Source organism: Sapajus apella, unplaced genomic scaffold (assembly GCF_009761245.1).
Source record: "Sapajus apella isolate SASKATOON/1434 unplaced genomic scaffold, GSC_monkey_1.0 scaffold22, whole genome shotgun sequence".
Classification (NCBI taxonomy): Eukaryota; Metazoa; Chordata; class Mammalia; order Primates; family Cebidae; genus Sapajus; species Sapajus apella.
This window is the reverse complement of record NW_022436962.1, coordinates 18,450,138-18,461,564: the sequence shown is the minus strand read 5'-3', so window position 1 is coordinate 18,461,564 and position 11,427 is coordinate 18,450,138. Positions and strand designations below refer to the sequence as shown.

General features: G+C 35.9%; 1 protein-coding gene across 9 annotated transcripts in view; it reads right to left on the bottom strand.

Annotated features, from left to right (window-relative positions):
- Positions 1 to 11,427, bottom strand: part of KCTD3 (potassium channel tetramerization domain containing 3) — a 57,011-nt gene that overhangs the window by 27,558 nt on the left and 18,026 nt on the right. For all 9 annotated transcript variants that reach the window (XM_032289236.1, XM_032289237.1, XM_032289243.1 and 6 more), the window contains exon 9: positions 9,826 to 10,016. In XM_032289236.1, coding sequence (XP_032145127.1) covers positions 9,826 to 10,016 — 191 coding nt within the window. The remainder of the gene's footprint in view (positions 1 to 9,825; positions 10,017 to 11,427) is intronic.

Genomic DNA, 11,427 nt, shown 5'->3' with positions numbered 1-11,427 from the left:
AAAAAAAAAAAAAAAAAAAAAAAAAAAAAAAAAAAAAGTTACAATCCAATTCTGGCACTTAAATAGCATTATCTTAATTATTTAGAAACCCTTTATGGGAAATATATTTTTATCTGATAATGCTGGGAAATAAGTCTCACCTACAAAATACTGTTTTCTTTAGATGTCTGGCTGTTTCAGGTATCAGTTTATTTACTTTTCAAAAGTACCTGTGCCAATACAAACAACTTCGTTAGCATTTAGCTGAGAAAAAAAAAAATGCATGAAATGTTGAAAGAACTCATGGGAAAAACAAACCAATTAAATGCAATTATAACATGCTTTAAAAACCTAAACCAGAAAGATTACTGATTTCTTTTGAATCTTATACTGGTGCTAGGTATTCTCTTTTTGTTCAGAACTGTACTGTATACAAGACCAGTGACAACACCGTGAAAACTTTTAAAATCAGTCTTGTGAAAGCAAGGCAGCTAGCAAGAAGAAAGATATGAGACGAAAAGAAACCAAAACAAAAAACCTGCTAAGTATTGCTAGAAATATCTTCTACATAAACATTTTAATTATATGTATAAAATTCCCATTTATACAAACATGCACATGAAACACATTATCTCAGCCTAAAAGTCTAGAACAAAATAAAGTACAACATGCAAACATACAAAAAGCTAAGTCCTTTGCCCAGAACTGGTTAAGAAATAAACCTGCCACTTCAAAGCATAAAGTCACCATTTCACATTGTATACAATTTTAGGGATTCTATATAATAGTACTTTAATGATAACAAACAACGTGAACATGTTTTTTTTAGAACATGTGAAGCCAACTATATTCAGTATAGGTATGTGAAAGGCAGAAATGAAAACAGAAAAACCAACTAACATTGATTACTCCAGAGAAGGATGAGGTTCTAGGAAATCAAGAAAGACATGCTGAATGATCTCACGAAACTTAAAGTGTCACTCCTGCTTAGACTCAATAATCCTGAGCACCAGCGACAGGGAAGACAACAGTGTAAGTAATAACCAGTTCCTGTCTTACGGGGCCCTCTCGGTAAAATACTGCTTAGAGCAGCAACCCAGTAACTCTGTCTTATCTAAGTTATGATGAAGGCAGTTCAGCCTCTGGGAGGGCTCTGTCATGGATATACCAGCCTTAACAATTTTCTTTGGATAGTGTTGTCATGTTCTGAAGAACATTTGTTAGCAAGAAATGGTTTCTTTTACAGGGTGTGAACAAATTACTATTGTGCCAGCTCATAACATAGCTACCTATCACGTTAGCCTTTGAAAACCAAGCAAGTAATAAAATTCCCTTCACTTATTGGTATGTTACAAATAGCTACCCGAAAAAAGAAAAAGAAATCACAATTGATTTACTTTCTGTTTAAATACCAGTGTCTTATAATTTCAAATTTTTTTTATGTTAAAACTTTTTTCCTAAAGTTGTTACGGAGCACTTAGCTGTCAAACGATGCTAGAATAAATGGCATCAGATTATTCTCTACTTTAAAAAAGGAATTAACAAAAAAAAATTGGACAAAATACATGAGGTAACTGTTCTTAGGTACTGGACAACAGGCAGCAGAGGACCTGAGAGATGGAAACACACTGACAAGCCTGATATTCCCCCTGCCTAAGAGTACGTTGTATCACAGCATAAAAAGGTGAAATCCAAGTGACAGGGTTTGGCTCTGTGCCTCACCCAAATCTCATTTTGTAGCTCCCATAATCCCCAGGTGTTGTGAGAGGAACCCGGTGGGAGATGACTGAATCATGGGGGCTGGTCTTTCCCGTGCCGTTCTCGTGGTAGTGAATGGGTCTCACGAGAGCTGATGGTTTTAAAAACAGGAGTTTCTCTGCACAAGCTCTCTTTGCCTGATGCCATCCATGTAACATGTGACTTGCTCCTTCTTGCCTTCTGCCATGATTGTGAGGCCTCACCAGCCATGTGGAAATATAAGTCCAATTAAACCTTTTTCTTTTGTAAATTTCCCAATCTTGGTTATGTCTTTATCAGTAGTGTGAAAATGGACTAATGCACCAAGTAAAGAGAGATGATTTCCCAGAACTGAGGAGGCAAAGAACTTGAGGGTAGAATTTGTAGGTACAATACAGAAAGGAAGTGAACTGTGCCAGAGTAGGGAAGGGGTAGCATAACAGTTGGACAAGCGTTTCCCTAAGACCTTGGCTGAGGCCAAACTGCACCTGGGCAGGGCAAGAATCTCCAAGAAAAGAAAGGCTGCTGGCTGGGCCCAGTGGCTCATGACTGTAATCCTAGCACTTTGGGAGGCCAAGGCAGGTGGATCATGAGGTCAAGAGATCAAAACCATCCTGGCCAACATGGTGAACCTCATCTCTACTAAAAATACAGAAATGAGCTAGGCATGGTAGTATATGCCTGTAATCCCAGCTACTTGGGAGTCTGAGGCAGGAGAACTGCTTGAACCTGGGAGGCAGAGGTTGCAGTGAGCTGAGATCCTGCCACTGCACTCCAGCCTGGTGAAAAAGCGAGACTCCTTCTGGAGAGAAGGAGGGAGGGGAGTGGAAGGGATGTGAGGGGGAGCGGAGGGGAGGGACGGGGGAAAGAAAGAAAAGAAAAGAAAAAAGAAAGAAAAAGAAAATAAAAGGAAAAGAAAAGAGAAAGAGAAAGAGAGAGAGAAAGCAGGGAGGGAGGGCAGGCAGGCAGGTAGGCAGCCTTAGGACAAAGAGGTAACTGTAGATATCAGAGGTCATATGTGGGTAGATGGAGTCGTTCCAGCTCAATAAAAGTAGAGAGTCCTTGCTGAGCCCCTCAGGTATTCAGTTAAATAAGATTCCAGAAAAGCAACATCTTAAAAATAAGGACCACACCCTTGAAAAGGAGCTCTGCTCTAAAATTAAAAATAAAGCTAGAAGAGTCTACCTATTCCTAACAAAGCACTGAAATAAGCCTAACAGGATTAAGATCCCTCAGTAACTTACTTGCCTGCCAGAACAAAGCTCACAACTATTGAAGGAAGGCAACATAATTCATAACCCTACAAAATGTATCATTCACATGTACAACACATAATCAAAACTCTCTAGACATGTGAAACAGGAAAATATGACCCAAAATAAAAACATGATAAGCAGATATTTATATTAGCAGATAAAAATTTTAACAAATTAAATAGCTTTTATAAATGCTAAAAAGTGAACATAATGAACAAAGACAAGAAATCTCAGCAGAAGAAACTAGAAAATGGAATCAAGAGGTAGTGCTAGAGCTAAAAAGTCCAACATTTCAAATGAAAATTCACTAGATAGACTTAACTGTAGATTGAATAGTACAGAAGTATAAAAGACATTAAAAGTAGATCAATAAAACATACCTAAACTGAAGAATGGAGAAAAAAAACTGAAATAAAAAATCAGGGCTCCCATAACCCCAGGTTAATATAAAGTGATCTAGCAAGCTCAAAAGGAGGAAGAGGGAAGGAGCAAGGGAAAGACAGAGGAAAGGTGAAGGGAGACGAGTACAGGCCTCTCTCAATTGTGACAACCAAAAATGTCTCTAGACATTTCCAAATGTCCCCTGGTGGATAAGATTTCCTTGGTTGTGAAACATGGATCTAGAATATATAAAAAATATTTACAAATAAGTAACAGGATGACAACCTCATGAAAAAGGGTGCGAATGATTTATAGAGACAATTCTCAAAAGAAAATATACAAACAGTCATTAAGTACAGGAAAAGATGTTCAATCTTATTAACCATCAGAAAAATGCAATTAAAGCACAATTAAAATCACTGAACCATTAAAATCCACAATAATGGCTCAAATTAAAAAGACTGACAATATGAAGTGTCGATAAGGACGTGGAGCAGCTGGAACTCTCATACACTGCAAGTAAAAATGTAAAAAGGTGCAACTGCTTTGGAAAACAGTTTGGCAATTTTTTATAACCTTAAACATATACTTTTCAAATGACTAAGAAATTCCACTCCTACGTATTTACCTTAAGAAAGCTTATGTCCATAGAAAGACTTCTGCTTTAATGTTAACTGCAGCTTTATTCATAGTATCTTCAGATTGGAAATAAGCCAAATGACCATCAAAAGGTGAATGAATAAACAAATTCTGCCATATTATTTCAACGGAATACTATTCAACAATTAAAAGGAACAGACAACTGATACATGCAACGATGTAGATGAATTTCAAAAGTATTAAGTTTAATAAAAAGCCAAGCACAATATATATATATATTTCTACTCATGAAATTCTAGATAAAGGAAATCTAATCTATGGTGACAAAAAACCTAAACTGCATAAACAATGAAGTTTATGTTGAACATTTTCCTTCTGGGAATCTGAAATCTTGTTAAGTACTAGGCAGAGGATACCAACATGACTAGCCTCCAGTAATGATCTGGAAAACCAAGTTTCTAATAAGTTTCCCTGACAGACATTTCACAGGTTTTGTCACAATTTGTTGTTCTAGGAATTAAGTACATCCTGTTCTACTAGAAGACAACTCCTAGAAGCTTGCTCCTGGTTCCTTTAGACTTTGACCCATATGTCTTTTGTTGTTGCTGATTCTGCTTTGTATGCTTTCATTGTAATAAATCATAGCTCTCTCATAAATCATACCTCTATATGCTGAGTCATACGAGTCTTCCCAGCAAATCCAGGAGTGGTCTTGTGGACTCTTAACACAGATACAAAATTCTGGAGCTCAGGTAAGGGGTCCAGATTAGATATATAAACATCCAAGTCATAAGCATATAGAAAGCATTCACAAAGGCTTTAGAGTATTTAAGATCACAAACAGAATAAATGCAGAAGATGGAGTCCAAGGACTGGGCCCTGAGATACTCCAATATTGTGCAGTCAGGCAAATAAGGAAGAACTATCAAAAGAAACTGAAGAAACAGAGAACTAGGATGGAAATCAGTACAACAGGGTGTCCTGGAAGCCAAAAGAAGGAAGTCGTCAAAGGGAAAGGAGTAATTAAACAATATAAAATATATCAGATGACAGCACTAGTAAGAAAAAGACTAGGATTTGATTACGGGATTTAGCAGAATAGAGATCACGGGTAACATGATCAATAGTTTTATGGAGTGGTTGAGGGCAAAAGCACAATTAGACTTCCCAGCCTTTAGAACTGTGAGAAATAGATTTATAGATAGATCTATAAGCCACAAAGACATGTTTTTGTTACAGCAGCCCAAATGGATTACGGCACTCTAGTTTTAAAAGAAGAAAAAATTAAAAAAGGAGGAAATTAAAAGAGAACGTAGGTTGTTTTTGCTTTTCAGGCTGAATTACTGCATGAATGTATGCTGATAAAAATGATGTTACAGAGTGGGAAATTTTTACTGATTCAGGAAAGAGGGGGAATTGCAATGTACTTGAGTAGTGAGAGGAAATGGCACCTAGTATACAACTGGAGAAGTGACCTTAGATAGGAGCAGAGAAAATTTAATCACAGTAACCAAAAAAAACAATAGAGAATATCAGAACTGATACACATAGATTGGCACATGTCATGATAACAACTTAAGGAAAATTTCTCCTGGTTTTCTCTATTTTCTCAATAAGAATAAGAGAGGAGGCCGGGCGCGGTGGCTCACGCCTATAATCCCAGCACTTTGGGAGGCCGAGATGGGTGGATCACGAGGTCAAGAGATCGAGACCATCCTGGTTAACACGGTGAAACCCCGTCTCTACTAAAAATACAAAAAATTAGCTGGGGATGGTGGTGCGTGCCTGTAATCCCAGCTACTCAGGAGGCTGAGGCAGGGGAATTGCCTGAACCCAGGAGGCGGAGGTTGCGGTGAGCCGAGATCACGCCATTGCACTCCAGCCTGGGTAACAAGAGCGAAACTCCGTCTCAAAAAAAAAAAAAAAAAAAGAATAAGAGAGGTGCTGTAAGTTTAGGAAGAAAGAAAAAAGTATGAAATATCATCCAGGAAAGGAACAGAGAGAAACAAAAAAGACTATACAGCAGGATTGCTGGGTAGCTTTAAAGGCCCACTTAAGAACAGAGATCAGGAATTGAGGCTAAGGATTGGTGTGTGTGTGCACATGTGCATGCCCATTTCTTTTTCCCAGCCATACTCAGCCATAGAGATGGAAAGATGGATTTAGCCAACTTGGAGTTTTTCCAAGTTAGGCAAAGAAAGAGACACAAGAAACTTGAGGCTCTTTGCTAGAGTGATTATAAGGACAGAGTCCATGTCTGACAAAAAGTGGAAGTGACAAATGAAGAGAACCCAGTGGAGTTGAAATATTCACTCAGGGAACTAGAGCTAATAACTTCAAAGGAATGAAGGATAGTAACCCAGAGGGCAGCTGAAGGCTATGTCAAGTGTACGTCTAGATGGCATGAGATCCAAAACCAGAAGGGAGAGAAGGGAAGTTGGGAAAGAATGAAAGGACAATGGTCCAGAACAGTGGTTTTCAAAGTATGGTCTGGGAAACATGGTTACCTGAGACCCTTACCAGAATCTGAGAGGAAAAGACTATTTTCATGGTAATATGAAAAACATATTTGCCTTTTTGCCTTTTAAAAATTCTTATTCTCTAAGAGTACACAGAAGAGTTTTCCACAGGTTACATGACATGTGATGAGGTCACCATTAAGACAGCTAATGGAATGAGCATATATATTTTTATTTTTTCTATAATTATCTATAGTGGCAGGTTTAGAGTATAACTAAACTTCCCAAGATCAGCATAGTTTGTTTTAAATACATCTTGTGTGCTCTTACTAGCTATCTTCAGTTTATATCTGCCATATAACTCTCTGCAACCTCATTAGTGTCCAATAAATTATTTTGAAATCCAAGTGTTCTGTGCACCTACAAAGAAGTGCAAGGAATAAGTAAATACGGCTGTGTTGTTCTGCAATACTAGTATTAAAAGTGTTTTGAAAGTTTTCTAAATTTTTGTATTTTACCAAAAACTATTAAAAATTTTTTGTCCTACAATTTAAAAAAATATATTCTTATACTTAGTGATGGATCACAAGCTTTAAAAAGGAAAAGTAGAACATACGCCTGTTCAATCCAATAGGTGTACACCTAAGTCTAAAGACACTGACAAAGAAAAATATGACAAATCAGAATTCTTTAGCTCATAAAAGGAAAGCCTCAAAAAATTGGGCAAAATTGTAAATAAAAATTTTAAAATAATAAAAACTATCTTTCCCTCAACTTTATAGATCTTAATGACTTAACCTTATTGTGCTTTATGTGGCAAAACATTTTTGAACAGTATGATATCAGTTGTCTCAGGTTCACTGAGACTGAATACTCAAAGTTTAAAGAAAAAGAAATTGGCCAGGCACAGTGGCTCATGCCTATAATCTCAGCACTCTGTGAAGCCAGGGTAGGAGGATCACTTAAGCTTAGGAATTTGAGACCTGGGCAACATAGTGAGACCCCATCTCTACAATGATTATAAAGTAATAGCCAGGCAATGTGGTATATACCTCTAGTTCTAGCTATCCAGGAGGCTGAGGTGGGAGGACTGCTTGAGTGCTTGAGCCTAGGAGATTAAGGCTGCAGTGAGCTAGGATCACATCACTACACTCCAGCCTATGTGACAGAGCAAGACCCTGTCTCAGAAAAAAAAAAAAAAAAGAAGAAAAAGAAATTAAGAATTTTAAATGAGGATGTAAAAAACTCTTTAAAGCCAGAAATTGTTTGGTATAGACTTTCATACTAGAAATGAAAAAGTTAATGAAGGCTTGCAAAGGTAAGTTATGACATCATAGTGGCTAGAGAAGTACGCCTAATTGCTGAGAGACTAATAAAGCCTTAAAGAGATGACAATGCTGAATGCCTGCTAGATGAAAAGTCCATGAAAAAATAACATGGTAACTTTTCAATAACACAGTAACTCTTCAAACTAAATATGTGGCAGAGAGTCAATCTCTTGTCTGTGGAATTGTATTTTTGTCTTGCAAACAGATGGATATATAGATGTGGCTGGACCTGGTATTTTACTAGTATCCATCTAGTATTAGCTCCAAGTGATCGTTAAAAATCCTTTATGTGAATGCACCGCTACAAACACGGAAAACGCTGAAATATTCAAAGTGTTGAAAACTTATTAATTTCATGGCTTATTCTAGAACATCTGTGTTGACATTTACACCGATGATGCAAAGCAATGTTTGGTAAAAACAGCAGATACCTTACTTAGCACAAACCAGGGCAGTGGTACTAAATTTTACTAGGGATCATTATATTCTTCTCTGCCACAGACTTTGAAGAATATAAAAGGCCAAATCAAAGATTTAAAGATTAAAGATTTCGCCTTTTATGTTCTCAAGTCCGTGGCAGAGAAGAATGTAATGGTCACTAGTAACTGAAGAACGTCCTTGATAAAGCAGTAAAAATTTGTATTGACTAAAACTTTATTTCAACTATGTATCTTAATATTCTATATGACTAAGTGCTATGGCTATGTCAAGGAAAAGCACCTTCACATTTGTTGGAGCAAAGAGTCACATGAGCTGCTCTGTTCATTAAATACCCATTTTAATTTGAGATGATGATTAACTATGGTTATACAGAGTTGGGTGTTTGGTAGAACTAGCCTCAAAAAATAAACAAAGTGAGCCTGTTATTTCAAGGAAAACAACTGATGTTATTTGTTGCCATTGATAAAAATTCAGTGTTTCAAGTGAAAGTCTGCAGTTTAGAAATCTTTTATCTGCTACACTGAGTGTGACAACTCCCTAACATGTGGTCAGTGAGGATACTGATGAATGTAATTTTTTTTTCATATTACACAATGAAAGGTATCAACATTTGGAAGATCTACATAATTCAGTAAACCAACAATTTCCAAATCCCCAACACACTGTAAAAGCATGTAGGGATAAAAGATCCACTCAAAGTATAAAATAGTCTGATGAATTTTAATTTAACAGAATATGAAAAGTTCACTGATATGATTTTAGAGTTTTGATAAAGAATCAAAGAAGACTATGCACAATTTTCTGAAGACTAAAAAAGTTTTTTTGACTTACATATCTGTGTAAGATCAAGTTTTCTTCATATACTTCAAGCAAAACAACATATCACAGCAGATTGAACAAAGAAATAGATTTCAGAATTCAAAAAGACATTAAAGAGATTTATGCAACTGTAAACCAATGCCATTCCTCTCACACATTTTTGGAAAATGTGGTTATTTCTCATTAAAAATGTTACTTATGTTATCATGCAATGATTGTAGCTACATTAAATTAACATTTATAAAAAGTTCTACTTTAACACATTTTTGGAAAATGTGGTTACTTCTCATTAAAAATGTTACTTATGTTATCATGCAATGATTATAGCTGTATTAAATTAACATTTATAAAAAGTTATATTTTAATTTCTAATATGGTAAATCCTGACAGCAAGTAACATATACAAGGACTCTTTCAGGTCTGAAAAACTTTTTAAGAGGATTAAGGGGTTCTGAAACCAAAAAGTTTGGGAATGTCTGGTCTAGAAGCAATAACGAGGAGCAAGAAAGTAACTTCCCCACATTCAAGTTCAGTGGTTTGAGAGGGGTGGAAAGAAAACAGCCACCACTAAGTGGCATTCAGGAAAAGCAACATTCTCAAAGAGCAGCCAGGTTTCAAGCAGATTAAAGTGGTGAAAAGATGCTCCCTGGCTCTTTTCTAAAACATAATTTTTCCTTCATTATCACCTCATTCCTCCCACATTACATATTGTGGCAGCTCTAACTAATAGTCTAGGTTAATTTTCATACTCAGTGTCAATCTCTTTTATAAACTTCAAAACATTAATATCATTAAATAGCAACACATAAACAAGATTCTTCCTACCAATTTCACTTCCACTTCCCCCATCTTGAACACTCCACAAGATGATGCTACTCTCTGAGGCAACAGCAACCATTTTGTCTTTGTCTCCATGTGGACCTCCAACCACTTTTGCATTTAAAGCTACTCGTTCGATAGTCCAATCCAAATATGGGCTTGTAAACACTTGCTGCCATCCTGAAGATTCTTTGATTCTGTTAAGGAAGAACAGGCACATAAGGTAGACTCAGCAGCAATTAAGTAAACAGAATACACATCAATGCACCAAAAAAATAAAACTAACCATTACTCATCCATCTTCCTATTTATTACAAATAAAATTTTGTTGATATGTATCATCTATGAAGCCACAATATTATCTTTATGGTATTTTATACTTGCATACCATAGGATGTATAACTACATACAAGAGACTACGGTTCTATATTTCTCCAAAGAATAATTTAGTAAAGTCCTCCAAATTAAAAAAATTTCAAAAACTTTAAAAAAAGATGGTTTTATCTTTCATGTTTCTCTACACACACAGACACGCGTGCGCGCGCACACACACACACAACACAACATTGTCATCTATGAGTAGGAACAATCAGCAAAAATCTAAATTTCAGAATTATTATTCCTTTATTAATCAGCTTTTCAGTGTTTATTAACTGAAATAACACATACCGAATCTCTTACTTTTTGAACTTCAGGTGGACAGTCTACCCAGAAACACTAAGGTAAGTGAGTGTATCATATGCATTCCAATACCTTAGCACTATTATATAAAAAAGGATAGGGTGTGGAATAGCCTTTAAAGACTGGTTTTTAAAGGTCTAAATGCAAAACTGTATAGAGCTATTGATCACCCATATGTGAAAGCTAATCTATTCTTTAATATCTAATTTCTCTAATAAATATTCCTGTCAGTTTCTAATAATTCTTTCTGCCCTCTTAAAGACATGTTTCTACATGACTAACTGCAGAGCGGCCTTCATAAATTTAGAGCTTTAGCAGTTGTGTAATCATAATAATGAATGAGTTGAACTATTAAGTATCTATTTTTAAACTAAACAAATAATGCAAACATAATTATAAAGTTTCTCTTTTGTCTTACCTAAAGTGAATAAATAGAAGATGAAGGAAGTGTTCTTTTGCAAACTACCTGACAGTCACTGCAAAAAGTAAACTTAGGTGTTCATAATTATGGTCACCTAAAGGCCTAAATAAAACACATCAACTTCATTTTCCCTTAAATATGTATGCAAGGTAATACAACTACAATTCATAAAAATATACAATTCAGCCTATTAATCTGAAGAATTAATGATTTCTTTACTTAAACTTCAAAGCAATAGAGAAATGTATCAATTTTTCCTAAGCATTGTGTAATTTGTAATCACCCTCTTCAGCCGCCAGATAGGAATCATTTGTTAAGACAAACAAATGGAAATACTTACCTAATAAACACTAAAATTCACTGACATTCTCTTATACCTTTACTTTCTTAATAAACTTGCTTTCACTTTACTTTGTGGACTCACCCCAAATTATTTCTTGTGAGTGATCCAAGAACCCTTTTTTGGGGTCTAGATCAGGACCCCTTTCCAGTAACATCTTCCTGGG